The sequence below is a fragment of the Phalacrocorax carbo genome, chromosome 1, assembly GCF_963921805.1.
Source record: "Phalacrocorax carbo chromosome 1, bPhaCar2.1, whole genome shotgun sequence".
NCBI classification, from domain to species: domain Eukaryota; kingdom Metazoa; phylum Chordata; class Aves; order Suliformes; family Phalacrocoracidae; genus Phalacrocorax; species Phalacrocorax carbo.
The window spans coordinates 87136117-87159168 of NC_087513.1; the positions used below are offsets into that span (position 1 = coordinate 87136117).

Here is a 23052-nt window from a genome sequence, read left to right on the forward strand (position 1 = left end):
GAAGCTGGGAAAAAAATTTAAAATATATAAATGTATATACAAATAGAAAATCCCTCTTCCCAAAGACAAGGAGCTCCCCTGCCCGGGGGTGTCTGCTTCTATTTGTCCTGCTGCCGGCCCCAGCCCGCGCAGCCCACTCAGCCCACGCCGCTCCACGGACACTCATCGTTTTGAAGTGAAACTTCCACACTTCCCTCTCCACTCCCCCCCCCCCCCCCCCCGAAGACGTTGCTGCTGCCGGGCCAAACACCGAATCCGCCGGCAAGCACAAGTCATACATGGCATGAATGACGTTCTCAAAACACCCCCTCATCCGGCACCCCCGGGTGGTAAAGCCCCTCTCGGGTACTTTGCGTGGGGATTAGCCAGCAGCAGCCCTGGGAAACGTGGGTGCGGCGGAGAGAAGTGCGGGAGTTGTTACCTCGCTGCATTTAGAGCTATGGGTTTCCTACTGGTTCCCCGTTCTTCAAACAGTTAATTCTCCCGGCCGGTGCTCCAGCACTCAGATGGCCAAAATTCCTCGCCCTGAAGCCCGAGTCTCCCTCCCCTCCCCATTGGGTCCCAGCTTTTGGGTCTCTCCCGATCTCTCCCTCCTATTGGCCGGGGACAGGTTTGGGTTGGGTTTTTTTTCCTTATTTTTTTTTTCTTGACAGGCGCACGCAGCCTGCCTAACTCTTGGAGAAAAAAAAAAAAATCCCAGAAGTTTGGATCAATCAGAGAGAGACAGAAGGAAAGGGGAGAAGGGAGGAAAAAAAAAAAAAAAAGATGAAACCCAGCCTGCAACCCCTCTGAGCAAGTGCTGGGGACCTGGGCTGAGCACACCCTCCCGGCTCTGCCTACGGAGTATCCGCAGCCTCATGTAGTGCCTTCAGGAGACTGAGGGCTGGTTCTTCTGGGGGTGCAGCTGGGGAGGGGTGGGGGGAGAAAGAGGCGACAGGCTCTGCCTCTGCTCCCCGAGCTCTGCGCTCCCAAGCCACTGGTTGCTCATCCGCCCAAGGGTCTGGGCTGGGGGATAAGATGAGTGAGAGGCGAAGATCGGCGGTGGCCCTCAGCTCCCGAGCGCACGCTTTCTCGGTAGAAGCCTTGATTGGGACAAATAAAAAGAGGAAACTGCGAGACTGGGAGGACAAGGGGCTGGATTTGTCCATGGAAAGCCTCAGCCCCAACGGCCAGCTAGGGGACAATGAAGACCCGACTCAGTGCCTGGACCTCAACCCCGGTTAGTGCGACCAATTTCTCTTCGGGACCCCCCCCACCCTCGCCCCCCGCCCCGCTCCCTCCCGGCCCCGCTCGCCGCCCAGCCCTGCCGGGAGCTGCCCGCCGGGGAGCGGCGCCGGGCAGGGCGGGCAGCGCGTCCCGAAAACACCCGGGACCGCAGGCAGATGAAAAGCTGGGGAGGGGGAAGAAATTTTGCCGGCGTTCTTTGGATTTTCATTTTATTTTTTTTCCGTTTACGGGGACTTTTCTCCTAATCACTGCGGCAGTTAGTTTCCCCCCCCCCCAACTCCATGATCTCCCTGGAGGGAACGGCCTGTGTACCCCCATCCCCGCTTCCTTCTACTCCCTCTCTCCTCCCTCTCCGTGCCTGCCGGTCGCGATAGTCCTTCCCGGGTGTCTCGGGGCACGCGTTTCGCCTTGCCCCGCAGCTTCCCGACCACCGCGAAAGTGCCGCGTGAGTCGGGGGCAAGGGAGCAAGGGAGCCGGGCACGACACTCGCATCCTCGCGGGAGGAATCACCGCTCTCCTCTTCTGTGCACCTTTCCGAGACACCGGCCGCCACCCCGAGTCTCCCCACGGAGACGTGCCGCCCTAGCCGGAGGTTTCGGTGGAGGAGGCGGAGGAGGAGGAGGAGGAGGCGGGCGCCCCGGAGCAGCGTTGTGCCGAGGCAAGGAGCGACGGCTTCTTGGAGCGGCGGGGACCGGCTGCACACGCACCCACGCCCCGCGGAGAGCTCCCACCCGAGCCCTCCAGGGGCCGGGGGGGGGGGGGGGGGGGGCTAGGGGAGCTCAGCCCGGCAGTGAGGGGCTGGGGGTCCGATCCTTCCCCCGGCCCCGTTCCACGCCCAGGACAGGGGGCGCAAGCCCCGGTGGTGGCGGCGCGGGGGGGACGGCGGAGGAAGGTCTTCCCTCTTCGCCGGGACCCTGCTCCCGGCAGGGAAAAGGCCCTCAGCCGGGACCGGGACGGGCGGGTGAGGGGGGCTCCGAGGAGCCCGGCCCCCGCTACCGAGCCTGGCGCCTCCCAGGAACCGGGGCGTTCGGGGCCGCGCGGGGCCCCGGCCCCTTGGACGGCTGCACGGTAATTTGGAGAGAGAGAGAGCACGAGACTTCCCTCGTGGTGTTTTTAATTTTAAACTTTATTTATTTATTTATATTTAAAAGGGTGCCGGTAGCTTGGAGTGATCATTTGGCTCAAGCGAAGCCCTCGGTCTGCTCTTGTGTCCGTCCCCCCCGCCCCCGGCCGTTTCGCTCCGGCCTAAAACGAAGGTCCCGCAAAAGCAGCCGCGGATTCGCGGCGACCCCAGGGGTGAAAGCGCGCTGCCCCCCGCGCCCACGCTGCCCCCGCGCCTTTCTCGCTGCCCCCCCACCCGCTCCGCAGCACCTTGAAATGGGACGGAGGGAGCGGCCCTGCTCTCACAGTCATATTGTTCCGAGAAAAGGAATATTAGGTAATTTCGGTTTACTTTTTCTTTTAATATTCGGGTGGGGGGAAAAGGTCGGGCGATTTCTGTGCGCGACCCCGTGAGAGAAAGGGCAGAAATTTCCTCCACTCGCGCCAAGTCCACTCCGCTGCAGTTAGAGAAGAAAACACCTTTTTTTTGTTTTGGTTTGGTTTGTTTTTTTGTGAAGTTCCCCACGCTATCAATAAGCATCAGCAGCACAAAACAAAAAAGACAAAAAATAAACAACAAAAAAAGAAAAAGAGAAAGAAGTAGAGATCGAGGTGTAAAAAACATCTAATATATCTATAAAAAAATCTGTTAAGTGTTTTTGAAGGGAGTGAAAGACCGGGAACCCAGGAGACCTCGCCCCGCTCCGCTCTCAAGGAACCGCATTTCAATCTGCTGGTAGCAGCAGCAGCCTTTGCCGGTGCGGATCCCAAGGAGAAGTAGGTAAACACTGCTGCCTGGGACCTCCCTCTCAGCAGAGCGATGAGCGTAGAGGCGAGGCGACAGTAGCCATCAAAATATCAACAACTAAAAAATAAAGTAGCTCCCGGTTTCCGAGTCTTCCCCGTTCAAAATAATACGCGAACGAAAGAACAAAACTGGTCTTTCCAGTAACAGAGTGGATATGTGCATCAGGCTTCTTTTAAAAAACCCTTTCTCATTAGTTTCAGCCACGGTAGGATATTTTTTTTTGACGGTCTAGAAGTTTAATTTGCCCATTTCTCCATGAATTCAAAATTAAAACTGGAAAATCTTCCCCTGCGCCAGCCTGGAGAGCGGGAGAGAACGGCCGCTAGTGCCTGAAACCTCAGAAAGCAAACGTGATGTTTTTCATAAAGCAAAGGAAATCAAGAACATTTTGAGAAATCATTTTTAGGAGCCTGATAGACTTTAAATAAAGTCCGCCACTGTAATTTGCACAGTCACTTCATTAAACCTAAACCCTCCGCGGTGTACCTTTGCTGCTGGGTGAAAATTGATTAGCGGCTATATAATGGCCACCAAATTCCAGCTTTACAAGACCCAATTAAGAACAAACTTTACACCTAAAGTATTTTAAACTTGCCAAATCTCCAGCGATATACACCGCCCCCCCCCCCAAAAAAAAAAAAAAGGAAAGGAAAAAAATAAAAAAGCCTTTTTTATAGCGTCCCAAAGGTTCCAAACTCCAAGTCGCTGCCCCCGAGCAGCAGAGGAAATAACTCGGGGCTGGAGATGGCATTGGTACGGGTGTGCTTACAGAGGGGCCCCAAATATTACAGGATGCGCTGGGAAATGATGGCTTGATTTTGCGTGTGATAACGTCAATCGGCCTAGCCCGATTTATCGAGCTCTTCACATAAACCCCCCCTCGATTCCAGCTCAGGAGGGTCTGAAAGGCTCAAAGCCGCTCGCCGCGGGGAAACGAACCCGCCGAGGGAAGAGCGAGGCTTCGCTCTCCTGTTTGCAGCTCTTTTCCGTCTAGGCGGGTACCGCGTTTCTCTCCCACGCGTTGGCCACGTCTCGCGGGGATTTTCCTCTCCGTCCCCACGGAGAGTGGCTTTCCCGGGGGTGTGGGGGGGTGGTGTTTGAGGGGCTCCGCTCCCGCCGTGTGGACTTCGCCGCCCTCGGTGCGGCTCCGAGCTGGACGCGTACGAAACGCAGCCTTCGCGGGTGGCGTGGGAGACAGAGCTCCTCGATTCCCCGTTTTGGCGAAATCCCTCGACCCTTTACGTGCGGTTTTCCAGGCAGTGCCCGAACCCTTCGGTGACAATATTGGCGATCCCGAGTGTCCTCGAGTGCCCGAGAGACCCTCTCGGCCGCCGCGTCTTCCCGGGAGACGCGAGGTGGCAGGCTGGGAGGTGCCGGGTCGGGGGCTGGCGTGGGGAAAGGTGAGGAAAAGCCAGCGGATAAATCTCCCAGGTTCGTGAAAAAATATCTCCCGAGCATCCGAGTTATTTCCATCTCGGCAATGAATCTTGTCGCTAGAGTTAATGTGCTGTTTTACGAGACTCACTTAAAAGGGGGATAAAGCTGGGTTTTAATCACGTGCGGGTTTTAATCACGAAGTTGTGAAAAGGAATTCGGGATTACAGCGGCTCTCCCACTCTGTCGTCCCCCCCCGTGTGTGTGTCCCCTCCGCCCACTCGGGGCGCGCCGCGCGTGGGGCCGCGGCCGGGCCGGCGGGCCGGGAAGAAGGGCTCGCCGCCGGGCCTCGGCGGGGCGGAGGGGAGCCGAGGGGAGCGGGGCGGCCCGCAGCCTTCCCCGCTTCCGTCCCGCCGCCGGCCCGGGCCGCCCCGCATCCTCCGCCGGCCCCTCGGCTTTCGCCGCCGCTGCGGAGAGGAGGAGGAGGGCGGCAGGGCGCAGGCGGCCCCTCCGTCCCCTTGGCAGGTTTGGTTTCAGAGGGCAGCAAAACAATGGGCTCGGATGTCTTGTGGGTATTTATAGATTAAACCTGAGCAGCGGAAAGGTCACGGGGGGCCCAGGCGTTACCTCCCTTGATGTATATATTATTTACCATCGTTCACAGCAGTGGCTTTCGCCGGCCCTTCCCTCTCCCACCCCAGGGGCGCAGGGACAGACCGAGGCAGAGCGGAACACGCTCTTTTGCTTGTCGAAAGTTTAAGATGGGTTTCTTTTTTCTTTTTCTTGCGGGGGACGTCTCCCCGCGGACGGGTCCCCCCCCTCCCCGAAACACGGCTGCTCCCTTAAGCGGTCGGGGTCGCTGCATGGAGAGGCGCTCCACAGGCAGGTCAGGGGCAGAGCAGAATGGTGCGGCTAAACTTTTATAATTTCTCGGCTTTGGGACGGTCCTGCTCCTCGCAGAGAAACACGCTTGCGAGTTTTGTAAATGAATTTCTCCAGTGCGGTCTGCATATCACACAGCCCCTCGGTATTTTTGATTGTATATATTAAAAATGCACACATCGGTTAAGAAAAAAAAACCTGCAAAAACATTTTCAAGAGTTTTATTTTTTATCAATTGTGAAGACATTGCATTACAAATTGTTTTTCGTTCTGTTTGGTTTTCTAAAGCTACATTAACAAACAATGGCGAAGCTTTGCAACAAGAGAAAACAACATGGCATGCATTTTAGAGACCCACAACATGATTATTACAGCTGCTTATCCGTAAGATTAAGATCCGATAGCTTGACAAAGCCTTCTGTGGCTGGCAAGAGTAAAACCTCCATCTCTTTTACCATGGAGTGTTGTTCTCCTGCCTATCCTGGGAGGCTGCACGGATATCCATCCTAATCCCATTCTGCTGCTGGGTACCTGCTCTACCTTGGCCCCGGGCAAACCCTCTCCACCGGCGGGTGTGCAAGAGCCACGCAACCCGCCAATCGTCTGGAGAGGTGAACAAATTTTAAGAGTGGGAGAAATGTGATTGATAATACGTGATTTTTTTTTTTATACCACTGCTTCTGAATGCTCATATTGATGAAGTCCCATTTTCTGAGCAGTGGCTGTTCAACCCGTGAGTAGGGAGCAACTTAATTTGGTTGCAGATGTAGTTTCTCACTTCAGCTTTTGTTTGAGTGCTCGGTGGATGGGACTAGGATTTCAAGAGCTGGCAGAGAACTTTTTCTCGGCTCTTTCCTGAGGTAGGGTGAATTGGTGCACACTGTCCTTTGCATGGTCCTTGACACTTGCTGATGAGCAAGTGCCCTAACAACGAGGTGTAAGACCGAGACCGTCAGGTTTGCCTTTGGCAGAATTGCTTAGGGATGGGATTCATTGATGCGATGTCTTTCTAACAAATGTGTGTGACTGGGCTCGCATGAATTCATTCCACCTGTTGGATCAACAGTTTGCCTCCTAAAGAGGGGATTCTGAGCTCGGATACTGAGCTCAGATCCATTGCTCCCTTGTGTGTATGACGGAAGGAAACGTGAAAACCTGACCCTCATAATGCCTCTGCTCCCCCTGTACTCTGGCCACAGAGTTAACGCTCTCGCCCTTCCCAGAGGAGAGAGTTGCAGGAGGCAGATGGAGCTGTCCAGATGAGAGCCCCCGTGGGGGCTTGGGAAGGGGTTGCCTTGGTCAAGTTCGTACGACTCTGACCTTGGAGCCGGGGGAGACAGAGAGCGAGAAGGATTTGTCTCTGCGGTAATATGTGTCTCACTGAATTGGTGAACTCCTGTTGCTGGGTTTGTGAAACTCTTCCTGCAGAGAGGTGAAGTGCTCACCCTGTATTAAGAGGGCAGGTAATAGAATAATAGAGACAAATCTTACAGAACAGCAGAGTATTAGAAAAAAAGGCAGCATGTCAAACAATGTCTTCCTTTCTTTTATATGTATTTTAAAACTGCAGCATTTTTTACGCAGGTTTATTCCATTTGCTGGGAAGGGGAAAGCTGCTATTTCAAAAGACATTTCTTGTCTTTGACAAGAACTTTGGGAGAATCCAAAAAGCTTCTGTTACAAGCAAAAGTCAAGTAATTCCTTACAAACCATCAATCACTTCTCCCTCCTCCCACTTGGGACTGAGCACTTATATCAAGTATCAGCCCAGCTAGTCTCTCCTCGGGCAGAAGTGTCCTGCTTTATCTATATCTGTCTTTAAGGAAAACTGATGCTTTTTTCAGATGGAAAAATTGAAAGATGTCTTCCAAGAGCACTACATTCAGGAAACAGCATTTGCATTGTTTTACAACACAGTCGGTGCCACTTAAGTCACCTCTATTCACCCAGATCGCTGTTCCTATATTAATCAGTTGTATTCCTGTACGAATCTTTGCTTGCACTCTTATGTCTTCAGAGGTCAAAGCGCGGTGCTTTTTTTTTTAACTTTTCTTTTTTCCTGCCTTCTGATCTACATTAACAAGCTTACTCCAGTTTAAAAAACGCCCTAAAATCAGCCTGAGAGCACTTGGAAAATTCCTGAATATATTGAGACTGGCTCATATGGCATTTACATCAGTTCCAAGTAAAATCTATTCAAGTGCAATTTAAATCACCCCAAGCACCCATATTGAGATCTGTAGTTTACACCGGTGATGTAAAATCAAGCTCAATGAAAGAAGCTTAAGTTTTCTAACACTGACAACAGAGTTTCCCAGAGAGGCTGAGTTTGCTAATGCCTGTTGATGGAATTACAGGATTATGATGCTAGCCCTTTGCTCTCTGACATCCTCCTGAACAACACAATTACTTTGCAGTAATGGGATGGGAAGTTATGTTTAAATCCTGGCAGCAAAAGCGGAGGGGGTATACATTCAAATGGTCAGTATCTGTCAGCCTAGGAGCTGTGTGTCTCCATTAGGAAGAGCAGCAGTGGGCACCTGGGTGTACAGGGAAACGCAGGCAATGGGGGGCTTCCCACTGCTCCAGTGCCTAACCCTGCCCAGAGCAGCTCTGCATAGCAGGACATCGAAATATATGGCTTTTTTTGGCTTATTATTCAAACTAGAGTTTCCACAGGTAGAGGCTACTGTGCAACAATGCTGAGACATTTTTATTTTCAGAGAAAAAAAATGGCATTGCTTATTTCCAAAACTGGTTAAAATAAGTTACGATTCCAGCCTTTCTGCCTGTGAAGCATCTGCTGTCTCAAAATAAAATGCCATTGCGTTTCTAGTGGTAAAAGCTGTAGTGTGCTTTGGTGGGAAGGGCTAGGGAAAGATAACGTGGTGTTATGGTAAAATTAAATTGAAATATCTTTGAAAGCAGATTAAGAAATTTTAAAACTTGGAGAGGAAATGTAGTGCCAATTCAAGTTCTGGCAACAACATTCTTGCCGGGGGCACCTTCTAATTGCATATTCTGCAAGATCAGAAAACAATGAATCAGTAAATCAATCCAAGAAATGACAACAGCACTTGTTACAATAATATTTACATTAATATTTCGGTATGCCATTTGCTCAGTTCAGCTATTGATCTGACATTATTGTGAAGATGGTGAAAGGATTGTCTGAGTCAAACCCCTGTGACAGCGGGTTGTCCAATGTTTGCTGTATATTCACAAATGCAAACTTACTACTGCTAGAGGGAAGGCTGCACCTAGCAAATGTCTTAGGCCAGCACATACTGATTTGCAGCAACAGAGGAATTCAGAGGAGGATTTTTCATGTGAGTACTGAGCAGAAAAAAAGGGAAGGTGGTGAGGAAGCATTTGGGTTTGGTTGAATAAAAACTGTATTTTTTTCTTTATTGAGAAACAAGAAAACTTAGGTTTTGGCCAACCTTTAAATATTTATTTTTGTATCATCAAACTATCTCATATTCTTAAGCAACCATTTAAAAAATGTATCCCCAAACCTTCTTGTTTAAATTAATTTAAAAATATTTTAAAAGTAAATTATGAAATGAATTTGCAATTAAAAAATAAGGCATTTTGATTTAGCTAATAATGAAATTGAACATTTGGACATTCAAATCTGCTTTCCAATTTTCCTTCTTGTAACAAAGTTATTTGTCAAATTCTGCAGGATTTCATAAATAAGTTTTTGTTTCTCCAAATCTGTATTTTCTTGGTCAATCCACTATATAAATATATGTATATGTTCAGCTAAACTCTTGCACAGTAGAATTCAGCCCCTGTCATGGTGGATGGTTTGAGAGCACTGCATCTGCACCTGCTCTTTCTTCTTAAGGCTTTTGCTTTTTGGGAAGGAAATCTTCCAGTATTGTGAAATGGACATTTTCAGCAATGTCCACACGTGTAGATCTTGGAAAGGAGCTTGGGAAGAAATTACTGCCAACCACCTTTAAAAGAACCAATTTACAGTTTCTAAAGAGTACTTAACCAACTGGTTAAGACCTGACACAAATCATATTAATAATCAGGATATTTATATTAAAGCAGCCACAGCAAAAATTGTTTGAAAATCAGTGGGCCAGGGCACACAGAATAATTATGAATGACTTACAGTTCTTCAAATTCACTCAGGGACTCGATGCACTCTCAGCTAGCATTAACATTTTCCCCATGACCAATTAATTAACAAAACCAAGCCTCTACTTCTAGGAGCTTCAAGAAACAGAGAACTCCCTGGTCAGAAATCTACCCCAAAACTAAGGGAAAAACTGAAGACACCAAAGCATCTTTGCTTTTAATGAGAGTGAAGAACTGTGCATCATAGACTTCTTAAGAAGCTGCAGCAGTTAATAGCAGTATCCCTAAATAAGATACCAAAAGTGCTGACTGACTGTGTGGACGCTTACGTACAGAAAATAATTTAGAAATGTATGGTGCATGCGATGAGTAGGTTCAGGAGTCTTTAAAGACAGGTTCTAGTTGTTTTATCCTTGAAATGCCTGAGATTAGTTCTGTAAGTTTGAGTTTGCTGAAGAAGGAACCTTGGGAATAGATGGAGAGATTCACAGATAGACTTTTTTTCACCTACTCGCCACACTGGATTGTCCTCAGTCCTGCTCAGAGGATCCTGTTAAAAGGTCAGTTATTAAATGTTCATAGGTGTTATTGTCATCACTTCTACAAGCATCACTTAGTTTGATGAAGAAATGATCCCAGGGTTACCCTGTCATCCCTCTGCATGTAGATGCACTTAGCACAGGAAAAATGCAAATGTATTTTTATTGTGCTTTAAGCAGTCTTTCTTCTCAGGGTGAGAAAATAGTAGAAGATGACCTGTTGAGCATCCCCTTGTATGCCCTCAGGCCTTGACGGAAACACTCCTGCTGGCATTTTTAAAAGCAGACTTCAGCCTTGAGGTTGTACTGGGCTCTGCTGCTGCCTGAACTTGTAATAAAATACCATGCAATAATTGGGGTTGGCAGTCCTAAATTTTTAGCTGATATATCCTATTGCAAAGATGTGTATCGCCCCTGAGTTTGTTCTTTTATTTATCAGGTATCTGCAAAATTAGAAAACAAAGACATTGGGAGCGTCCTATGACATTGCAAAATACAGTAACGCGAAGGCTGTGTGAAAGCACGCTTGCGATGCAGCTGCTAAAGGAGGGCCTCATTCTGTGTGATGCCAAGCATCTGCAGTTCAAAGGACTTTATGGTGCTCATTTTCAAAGGCGCAGCTTTTGTGACCTTATTTTCAGTGGCGTTAAGAACGTGTATTTGCCATGGAGATCTTGACCTCTCGCTTGATTACTGCTCTGAGATACCCTAAGCAGACAGTGACAGCCAGAAAGTAGCCTCCCCCTCAGCACAACTGTCAGGATTGGAATAATTTTGACTTATGTACGGGGATTTCTTTTTTGTCTGCTGGAATACTGTGTCAGTCTGTATGAGTAAAATAATGATGACAGTGAGGTTAATGCCTGGGTGATCACTTCTGTGCTATGGAAGGATCATGTTTTCCTCTGCGCTTCAGTTTTCCTGTGAATGCTTGATAGTGTGAAAAATGTCAGGTTGGATCAGATACAGGTTTCTGGATTATGCTTGTCTTTGCCATTTCTAAGTCGCTCCTGCCTTTTTGTCGTGTAATACAATAAAACAGTGCTCAATACACGGCAACAAGGCTTTTATTCTTAAACTGAGAAGTTGTTTTTTCCTTTGGAAAACTTGATCTTTTTATGCCAGGAGGTTGTAGGAAGCTGGGAAAATATAGAATACAGCACATGGCTGTGGGTGCCTAATGGTTTTTATTTCGCTCCAGAATTTAAAAGATAAGTAGAAGATTTATTATTGTAGGATTTGGGGATTTCCTGTGCCAGGCTCCTTGGAGCAAATAAAAAACCAGTCTTCATTTACCATCAAACAGCCCTAGCAAAGTCTCCATCTGCCTAATGGCAAGCCAGTCACGTTACTCACTTCAATGCTTGGGAGTGTTACCCACATAAGACTGTAACATCGCAGTTCTGTTATGCAGGTCCTTGCAACACTGACAGAGGGGCAGAAAGCCTACGCTGCCCTGTTAGAGACTGCTTGGATTATTCTGTACATAGTAATTCTGTTTACTCCATGACTCAGGAAATTGTGCCTGGGCTGGGGAAAGGGAGGGTGGCTGTGGAAGTGCCTAGCGGTACGCTGTTACAGAAATGGATAATAACTAATAGCTTTTGTGAAAATATAGTTATATACTGTAGCTTCAGGAAAAAAAACAAAACCCTCTTTCTGCTTCTTGGAATGAAAGATTCAATTGTGAAGTGGCTGTTTATTAAGAGTGTCTCAAGACTGATTGCTCGAGTTACATTAAGGTGCTGAGCATCATTTATCCAGTGTAATTCAGGAATAATTGATTCAGAAGAAATGGAGACAGGTTTGACTGAGTACATATGGGGCACACAAGTGAGTAATCCCGTATGGTTACAGCCTTTAACAGAAAAGCAGTTCAGCCCCAAGAGGGGATGGAAAATGTCGGGGGCATTTGTTGCCTCTGTCCTTTTGCCGCGTCAGATGCCCTGCCCCGGGTTGTGCTCTCAGACACCCGCTGGACTGGGATGCCCCTGGGCTTCTGTAGGTGCTGACTTGCCCTTGGGCTGAGAAATGGTAGAGGAACAACAAATCAAGAACAGGAGTGCTGTTGCTCAGCCTGGATGAGGACTGGGTGCCTATATTGCTCTGAGGGGCTCACCTGGCACGGACAAGGGACTTAATGCACCAGTGAATGGACTGGGTCACGGTTTTGTTAGCTTCATTTTAATGTTGAGTCATGTGTGGACACTATCCTCCTGGGGATGAAATGATGGTGAAATCAGGAAGAGATGAGTTAGTAGGGGCAAAGGAGTAGAAAACTAGCCAGAAAGGGGGATCACCATTGGGAAAGGACGAGGAGAATGAGGCAGGAAAGGGAGCGGTTCAGGGCTTCATTTCCTACCCCACCGGCTGGCCCGTGACATAAGGAGGAATTAGAAACTATTTTCAGACTTTCTCCCTGCATCTGGGTGCCCTCCTGTTTGTCTGTCCCCCCTGCCCCACCCAGTAATGAAAGGCATAGTTCCTGTAAATGAAACATACTGTTCAAAATAGTTTATTAAGGCAACTTAGTACATTATACCAGACAAATGTGATCATTGGGTGTAGCTTAGATATGTAAGAGGCCTGGGGGGAAAAAGGGAAAACATCTCAAATAAGCAGAATCAGGAATTTCAGGAAAAATTACAAGGATTCTTCTAGAAGAAATATTTTCTTTTACAGTGAACTCCATAGGATTTTTTAGAATAATTTTTAAGATCCTTTTTGGTATTTTTGCTACCTTTGTTCAAGCCTTCAGCCTTTTTATAACCTGTAGATGTTACGCATGGAGTTGTTTTAAGTCTCTTTTATTATGCAGTTCCATTTTATATAAAAATCAGATTTTTTAGTGCTTTCTACTATTAATATTTAAATTGTATACAGAAGTTTTTTATGTGCCTGAGAGAACATGTTAGTCATTATTGCAATAAGTGTAGTTATTTATTATATAGGTATACCTAGAGGCATTTTCTAATTGCTAATTAAATTACGCATAGCACATTTCTTATTGTGAAGGAAGCAGTTAAACTCAAGTTAGGATAATCAACTGCTACAGATAATTCAGTCTTCCCCCTGTACTCAAAATTTCTACTTGTTATTTTATTTGTGTGATTTTCCTGGGAGTGGGGGTGGAGGGAAGAGGGACGCAGCTTTTCTGCAGAGCAGCAAAATTTTTTGGAAATGTCAGTCTGGCTAGGGCCACATAATTTAAATGAAGAAGTATGAATAGCAGTAATGGTTTGTAATTACAATTATTTGTAGTTGAATGAGAATATTTATTTGTGAACTAACCCTTAATCATTTTATTTATGAATATTCAGACAATTGCTGAGTATTCATGAAAATGCTTCGCAGTCCTGAATTAAAATATAAATAATTACATCTCTGATAGTTGCTTTTACTGTAGCGTTTACACTGTTCGCTGTGCAGATAAATGGGAGTAAAAAGCTTAATATTATTATTATTATGGTAATCTAACGAGCTGTATACTAGTTATTTTGTCTTTCTTTCCTAAAATATAAGTGTGTTTCTTTTTAAGTCTTTTTCCCTATTTCCGTTTCCTTTTTTTTTTCTCTAGATTCACAGTTGCAGTATTTTTGACTGGTCTGAGTCATGACTTTTCTCCTGTAAATCAGGATGCTTATCTAGCTTTATTTCTGAAGCAGGGATTGATTCATTGTTAGCACTTGGGCTGTTGCAAATACTTAGACTGTTGTCTCTTTGGGACAGCCTGATGATCTCCGTTGCTGTACAGTACAGAGGAGCATCGATCCACATCCAAGGCTTTGGGACATTACAGTTGCACAAAGAATAATATTTTGAAGGTGTTGCTGGTTTAGTCACCTTCCTTTAATAAGACAACATTCACACCAGCCGTTTACACTGCATTTGGCTAAATTTTTTTTCTCATGTACATATTAAGATGTTATCTTCATTTCATATGCCAGACTTCGCTTCTCTGAGCACAGCAGGTCAAATGCTCTTAACTCTTCCCTGGTATCTCTGTCATTAGGGAAGCAGGGGCTTCAACCAGGATTTGTCATTATTTTACTTGTGCTCCGAGTTTGACATCGTTTAATTACAGATTCAAAGGGACACTGGGCAGTATTTGAGTAGGAACTCAAATCTCAGTGCAGTGGAAACCCTGAATGAAGAAATAATGGAAGTAAAGTTTTGTGAAGTAGAACAGAGGTCTTGTGTGATTTCAGGGCACAATGAATGACAGGTGAAATATCCATTTTATAAAGGAGTATTTTGTGAAAAAAATTCTGGAAGTCCTGAGATATGTTTCCTTTTCCTCTAAGATGTTGGGAGAAAAACCCTTTCTTCTTGCATATCTTAAAAATAAGCAAGGGAACAGAAACCAGTAATTTCTCATCTGCAGGTACAGAGAGCAATCTGAAGCTGAAGGCTTAGTTTGCAGAGTTTACAGAGGAATTAAAAATAACAGGATTCCCTATTAAAATTGTTGGCTTGGAATGTGTCATGATTTAGTAAGGAAAGCACAGGAATCAGTCAGTGATTGAGTCCCTACACAAGGGTTTTGCAAACTTGGTGATCTAACAGTTTCATTTTCTTCAACTAAATTTTGGCTACCCTCGCACAAATATAAAGGTTAATTTTTATGAGGAGATGACTTTCAAAAGTTATTTTAAAATATTTGTTTCTTTGTTTCTCTTCAGAAAAATCTGTAGATAGCTATCTGGGGCCAGATTCAGCAAGCAGCTTAGAACTCTAGCCCATCCTGTTACTGTATTTAAACAAAAGCTTAACAGTGACAATGACTTATACCAAATATCTAATATTTCCGTTTTGAGTGAATGTAGTTCTCCCTTTCCTTTTTTGCTTTTATTCCAGGGTTTCTTTTGCTTAAGAACTGGGGATCTTTTTTTTTACAGGGAAGAAATTCCTGCTGGTTCTACCAGTTCAGGAGAAGGTGACAGTCTAATATTGAACAGCAAAGAGTTTGGGTTCAAACCCCATTTTGCTTGCTATATATGCTTTCTCCACATTGTGTGCATGTACCAGCCTCTCCATATAGATAGTTTTATAATATGTACATGTATATATTATACTAATAATATTTTGGATATAATTTTTTTAAAAAATAAGGCTCTAGTCTAATCTTTTTCTAGGGCCACTGAACCCCTGTCTTTAAATATTTAATATATTTTAAGTGCTTTAGGAATGCCAATCTTTTCTGTTCCTATTTAGCACTTACAGTTTCTTGTGGCAACAAGTATTAGATACTAGTGTTACATCTGACGGCTAGAAATAAGAGAATCGTGCTCTGCAAGAGGTTTCAGGCATTTGGTAATGAAAGATACTTTCATTTTACAATGGAATTTAAACACCTGTTTTTGTATAGGGTAGCAAAAAAATACCTTGGTTTTTGATGGGAGAAGCATTGTTTTATGCATGATTTATCCATTTAAGTTTGCGGCAAGTACCTAATGTTCATGAGTTGAAGGTAGAACTGTCTGCTGTCTTTGGTGAGAACCGCTCGACAAGAGCGTTCCTATTTATCCAGCAGATATATTCATGGCAGCAAGGGTTTCCCTCCAGGCAAAAGTGGAGGTGAAATCCTCTTTTAGAAGGGCAATTCAAAAAATTCCCCATGTTAAACAGAAGTGCAAAAAACTCTTTTAATGAAAGACAGATTGCAAGCGTTTTCCTAAGATTATCACTCCACTAAACTGAAGCAGAGCAGCTGAAATTCCTGCATCATTTACATCCCGTGAGCAAGTCAAAGGCAAAAGCTGGAGGGAAAATATTTGATAGCATGGGAGTAAACAGCTGTGAGGAAGAGAAAGCTGCACTTTTAGTTGCTGAATCTCAGCAAAAGAAAATAATAGTTTAGTACAAGCCAAACTGAGCAAACCCGGGGATGTGCCATGCCATAAATCCTTAAAGGGACACTCTCAACTTGGATTAAAAAAAAATGATCAGTTCTGAAAGTCCTCCAGTTTCTGCTTCCCTTAAATAGTCTGGCTGGCATTTAGAAGTGTATAAAACTTTAATTTTTGTTCCTGAGATCTTTCCCTCTTTATGTTTGCAAAGGTGGTTTCTGTTAGCCAGTTTCCTCCTTGCTATCTGAGGCCCCAATCCTGCCAAAATGTATTCATGTCCTTTATTGCGGCGAGTCTCCCATCAAAATCCCTCCCAGCAGGAAAGGTGAGCTCACATTTATGTGTTTGTAGGAGCAGCGCCTAATTGTAGGGGAAATGGAAACTGCACAGAGTTCTGTCTGTGGCACAAAGTAAACAATAGAGAATATGGAGTAAAGTATATTTCTTTAATACTTCAATTATAGAAACGCTAGATGTGATGTGTAACTCTAGTAAGGGACAGACCCTTCAGAGAGGAATGTAATTTTTCATGTTATAAATATATAGTTTTAAGCAGAAATAGCTATCAAAATAGCATGTATCGAAATTATTGTCGTTGTGAGGTGGGGAATCAGGTTCTTTATTTTCATTCTATATTTTCCTTTCACTGTAAAACTGTAGAGTGCTTTTGTTGCTTGCCATTAAACTCCGGTGGGATTTTATTTCCCTGGTGCGTAATCTTGTTTTGCATATTTAGCAGTTCTGATGATGGAACTTAAGATAAGTCCATTCAGAAATTGCAGCATTTATCAAGTCACCTTTTATCGTGGCAACACAAGACAGAATGATAAACAAAATGAAATAATGACCCCTTATTTGTCCTTATTCAGAAAAATAGTCTCACTGCAGTCGCTGGGAGCTGGAAAATACATCGGATGCAATTCAGACTTTTACTTGAACCTAAAAGTTTAAACTGCATTTGAAATAAAAAAAAAAAGAAGTGTGCTTAAATCATTTACATGCTTTCAAAGATGCTATCAAGATTTAACGTATGAGAATGGCATGCATGACTATAATTGAAGCATCTAGTCTAGCCATAACATGCTACTTTTAACTTGTGCTGGAGCTGGTTGAGACAAAGACTGCAAACCTGCTGTCATTTTACAGAGCTAGGTAAAGTCACTGCATAAACCTCTATCAAACCCAACATGAAGAACGGGAGTGATAGCGGACCGAGCTGTTAGGTGAGAAATTATCTTTTTTTCTGGGTATCAACCTGAAATAAAAGTTGGTGAAAGGTGTTTTTCTATTGCTCACTTTTTGGACTTTAGTTGCAGGAAAGTTATGAAGAATAGAGGCGACCTTTATTTCTTGTTCGCTCTCACACACTGGTGCAGCTGTTTTACTGAGAGTCATTTGCAGAGCACAGGCAAGATGTTAGTATTTGGATCCTGTAAAATAAAATATGAATGACCGCATAGCAGCACTTCATGAAGATTTTATAGGCATTTTCCACTCCAAAGGCCTAGTTTTGCTCTTCTTCTGGGCCCTGAACTCTTGATGCCTTTTAAAGGGTATTTCAGTGAAAGAAGCAAGCTTCTTGCAAGCAGCTGGACAAATGGTTTGTGTTATGTCCCGAAGTCCCCATCACAGAAATTTTAGTTCCTCCTGCCCCTTTCCCAATGGATGTATCCTGTTGTTTACCAACATCTTTAGCTCCACACACTTTTCCCTGAATATCCCATAGCATCCCAATTTCCATTCCAACTCCTCTACTATAGCCAGGCAGAAGGTAATATTTTCTCTCTCTGGCTCCTATCTCGGGATATTCTGCCTGGGTGAGCACATAGAGCAAGTAGCCAAGAGATCCTCTTAGTTGAGGGTGCTAATTTGTTTAGCCACTGATTTTCACAGAGTTTGTAGAAATTTAATTCTTTTGAGACCTCTACCCTCTGTCAAAGTTGGTTGAAGCTGACCAGTGAGTCAGTTTGGATCAGTGAGTCCAGAATATTAAGGGGAAAGGGAAAACTGATCAGCTGATGGCCTCCTGTGAGCCTAATTTCCTAAGAAATATAACTGAAATGTTTGATACATAGACAGACAGTCTATCCCCTTACATTTTATATCCCAGTGTTTGAGGGAGATGGTTTAGGCTAGAGTTATTTTATGTGCTTATGAAAGGATGATGAAAAAATAATAACACACTTTCACACAGTTTTTGTCATTTGTATAGCTTCATTCTTCAACTCTCAGATCTGAGTGCCACTTTAGGAAATAAAAGCAACTGCATAATGCTTATGCACATGCTGCTAAAAGACATAGATTCTCCATGCCTTTTTGTTCCTGACATAGGTCTCTTAAGCACAACACTTCCTCTCCTTTCCCACAGTATTTGATAAGGAGAGAGATAGCTAACAAAATACAGTATATCACAATTAGCAAACAAATCGGCACCTGAAGCTATCAACAGAGCGTCAAAAACTCAAAACTATTGGTTTAGAGACTTTGCAAAATCACACGGATGTCCATAAGGCCGTTGGCAGACTTGCTTGGCAGCTTGGTTTAAAGGATATTGTGCTTCCTGATGGTGAGGGGCAGAGGGTGTGGACAGCAGAGAGCTGAGCTTGATGCCAAGTCCTGCTACTTACTTGCTGCTTGATCTTAAACCAGACTTAGGCCATATTGGTTTTGATCCTGTTCATTTTGTTTCAGCTGGTATTTGAGTGTTCAATTAATGATAAATCAGACTCTGTGTGTGTGAGACCCGTTATCTGATATCTAAAGTACACTCGAATATGGTGAAATAGAGATTACCATTTGAAAGCAAAGCTTCAGTCTTAACTCTTGTTTTGAGAAGTCCAGTGTATTAAACTGCAGTATTAGAACACTTTAGGGTTTTATGAATGTAATTTTACTCGCTTGATTTTTCTGGAAGGAAATTTGAGTTGTTACAAATTCAACTGATATACTGTAACGTTACCTTAATGCTGACTCTGACAAACTGTTCAGGAGCATTTTCCTGGAGGTCGCTGTGCCTTCGCCACTGCCCCTTCCCTTGGGCTGTTTTAGAAGCCCTGACAATTCAGAAGGAAACATTTCCCCTTATTTGGTAAATGTTAACATTTTCCTAATGATAATTAATACAGAATTAACCATTCATAATTTTTTAGTGGTTTGATATAGTTACATCCTCTGAGTGAAAATCTCCCTGGCAAGAAAACAGAGATTAAGAATGTAAGACTAATTTAACCCCATATTAAGGGTTTAGTATAGTTTGTTGGCTCTTGTGTGGAACACTGGATATGAATTTCACCAGAATATTTATAGATACAACATTCTTCCTTTGTATCAACATCTGCTCGCCACCTCTGTTTCTCTAGCTGAGCTTCAGGGTCTGTACCAATGTCAGCGGAAGCTTTAAAATCTGCCATTAAAATAGCAACAACAGCAGAGATCTGCTATTAAAATAATAGCAACAACATCCCTCTGTGGGATGCTAGGGAACACACGATTATGGACAGGCCTGATCCAGCATTCCTTTCCTGCCCTGGGAGCTTTCTTGGGGGGAAAAAAATGAGAAAAAAAGAATGCATGGGCTGACTCTGTTTCTGTATAGATAGATGGAAATGTGGAACTACTTTCTCCCATTGTCCTTCTAGCTGAACACTGGGGAGAGAGTGGAACAATGCGTGGAAATGCCATGGAGGGAAAGTAGAGAGATGCTCAGCAGATGAATTCAATATAAACAGAGCTAAATCCACTGATAATGTTAATTTGTATGTTTTCCAAATTACTCTCCATGTAATTGTGACGGAGCCAGCCTCTGCACATATTACAGTTAATGGTAGCGGGATTTCAGTTAATGGGAGCAGTCCTTCTATCTGATAGCAGCGGGACTGAACTTATGGGTCATGTGTGAAACACCCTGAAAACACAAGTAGAGTTGTGAGCAAGAAACCAATATGTGAAAATGAAAGTAATAAATAAATACTAAGTGTTAGGCAAATTTTTATTTTATTGTAAGGGAAAACCTTTGTGTCAACGTCATCTGGTTTGGTCCATGAGTTGTTCTTTTTTCAAAGGGTCTAGGTGGCCAATAGTACAGAAAAAGTTGAGCAACGTTGCTGGGTAGCATCTCAGCACATGCACACGCCTAATGAATCACATCACATTCAGCAGCACAACTTCTTAGAACATTTTCGTGCATTTGACTAGCAGAACTTCAGAGACAGCGTAATTCCTGACATGAATATAATATTGTGGTGGCTAGTATGGAAGAAAAAAGATGATCACACTGATCAGTAATATACCTTGAGGGGCTTTACTTTTCACATTTTGATGATGCTTTGATAAAAAAATAGTGTAAGACTTCAAGGAGACAATCTGAAATGTAGCATAATGTGCTTTTTCAAGCAGAAAGAAACTAAGACCTTTAAAAATTGCCTTTTCCAAGAAGAATTTAGGACTGAAGAACTAAGCTAACCATAACAAAACGGTAAAAAGGACAAATGCTCAAGACCGAAAGTGCCTTTGGACGATTTCTTATCCTAAAAAGTGTGTGAGTGACCATTTGCAATGGATGTTAACGGTATAAAATCAGTGGGGTGTTTTAGCTGCTTGGGGTGGGATAGGGCAAAGGACATCTTCTCTGATGCAACAAAGCCTGTGAATTACCATCCTTCAAAAAAGAAACTTACTGTAATCAATTTACATATAGAAGTAGAAGGAGGTTTGCCAATTTTGAGCTATTTGGTGAATAACTAGGCAGGAAAACAATTCTGGACTGTGCAATCACTGTGAAGTGTGACACTCACTTGAGGAAGCATACGAAATAAGTCTGGAGGACCAAGACTGTTATTAAGTATCAGCTTATGCCAATGAAGTGACTGCTCCGAAAATATTAGTGATAACTGATAACTGGCCATTTCAGAACAGCAACAGTGTTCAATCTCTAAAATATTCAAGATCCTGTTCAGCTATCACATGATACAAATAGAGACTTGCAGTTTCATGGTGTAGGAAGAATATGCACAGAATTAATTAACAAAGAACAACACAAAACGGCAGTGTATTAAACAATCAATTAATGTTTTAACAATGGTGAAGAGTAGCAGGAATACCATCTTTGTATGCAACTTTATTTCCTCTTACATTGTGTAGGATTTTTTTTACCTTGCTTCCCTTAAGCATTCAGAGAGTACTGTTGGTTAAGTGGAACATCAGATGAAGGTGTGAACTGCTAGCGTCTCTACTGTCAGAGGTAAAAAGCTGCTGCATTTCATTTTCATCTAAACTGTGTGAGTCTGTCAGCAAGACTATGTGGAAATGAACAGAGGACCAAAGCAGAAGGGGAAAATAAGAGATCTCCGTAAGATAAGGGAACCCATTTTATTATTTTTAATGACAGGCATATGGAAGAGACACGTATACCACAGTAGTAACAAGAAACAGTCTACCATTTAATAACTGTAGAAGATAGCATTTATTTTTATGGCAGGTCAAGAGCCCAATCCGCAAAACAGATGAAACTTTGCTTTCATGAGCTCAGCAGGCCAGACCCATACCATGCAAGCCACGACTGCAGTTGGACTGGTCTTTGAAGTTAGCTGTATCTGTCTTTGCAGTACCAGGCACATGAAGCCCAAGAATGTTAGGGGAAAAAGTCTTTAAAAAATTGCTGTAGAGAAAAGGGGAAGTAGCATAAAGGAAAACAAAGACAAAATCCACATTATTGCAGCTATAAATCAGTTCCAGTGACCTGAGTGAATTTTCCCTTGTTGATACTGTGTGAGGCTGACCCAGAAAGACAGACATACGAATACAGTAGCCAACTGGGCAGAACGGCAGTGAGAGAGGCATTATCTGTGTAATCTGAGATAAATTCCTTTTATTTTAGTTCAATAGAAGTTAAGAATTGCACAGTGCAAGCCATACAGATGAGGTCAGACTGGGCTGCATCTTTTCTGTGTGCCTATGTCTGCCTGTCAGTAATGTACCAGAGCTTGAGACATGGGTTCGAGGCTTTAATTTGATCTTGCAGATCTAGTGTCTTTTACTTCCTTGGTCCATTAAGGCACTGTAGGATCTCTTCCTACTCACTCTGGGGTTTTGCAGAGAAGCAAATTGGGATGAAAAGCCCAGAAGAAGGTTCCTGGCCAGACATACCTTTTCTGTCAAGGATGCACCTGCCTGGCTAGGAAGAAGTATCCATCATTAAGACAGATAGTTTGTTTGGGTATATCAGCACTGCTCCTTCTTGCTTTTTTCCTGGCTTCTTTAAGTTACTTTCTGTTCAGCTCATTTTTTACTATCTCTTCCCCAACTGTCCAGCTTCCCGCTTTGTTTCAGAATCCTCTTTCTTTGCTTTTCCCTAGAAAACTCACCATGCTCATACTTGTAGATCATCTTGCCTACAGCAACATTACTGCTGATAATTCTCTCCAGATGTTGTCTGGGACATTATCATCAGGCCAGGCACTTCCTAAGCTATTTACCTTCTATTAAAGAAAAAATCAAAAGCAAAAGCAAAGACAATTTTCTATTTAGACAATGAAAAAAACCCAGACCAAAACACAGCTAGAACATGCAGAAATTGCAAAATAAGATATTCAAGATTCACAAGAAAATGAACATGATACAATTCACATAACAGAAGAATTGCCCCTGTTAAAAAATGTAAAGAAATTTAAATGTGAATACTATATGCGCAATATGTAAACATTTCTTTTTATTAATAAAAAATACCATGGCTAGGGCATATTGGCTGGTGAATTTCTGCCTTTTGTGTAAGAACAGAAGGTAGATTTACAAACACTTTTTCCTCTTCTGACTGATTTCTAGAAATATGACCTTATGTGGTTCTCCATCTGTTACCAAGGCGTCCCAGAATTAGCAGGCTGCATCTTTAAGGAGTGAAGGAGAGGGCTGGTTCAAGGAGGAGGCTTGGTATCTTCCACATTTGATCATTTCACACTTAGGGTCTCACAACAAGAGGGATATCTGCTCTTCCTTCTGCACCAAGTTCAAATGCAAGGAGCAGGAAGTAGGCAGCCCAGCAAGTAAGAGGGGGTTTTGCTGCCTGCTACAAGGGCTAGGGCTCTGGTCAGGTCCACTCAGAATATCTGGGTCCCTGGTGCAACCCAGGATGACAGAAAAGGAGCTTGCATCTCAAGAAGTTCTGCAGCAGGAAAAGTCCCTG

General features: G+C 43.9%; 1 protein-coding gene across 1 annotated transcript in view; it reads left to right on the top strand.

Moving 5' to 3' along the window:
- The first annotated feature begins 430 nt into the window (after nucleotides 1-430).
- The window catches only part of TBX15 (T-box transcription factor 15), a 104141-nt gene continuing 81519 nt past the window's right edge, over nucleotides 431-23052 (top strand). The window contains exon 1 of the mRNA XM_064465202.1: nucleotides 431-1219. Coding sequence (XP_064321272.1) covers nucleotides 1018-1219 — 202 coding nt within the window. The 5' untranslated portion in view covers nucleotides 431-1017. The remainder of the gene's footprint in view (nucleotides 1220-23052) is intronic.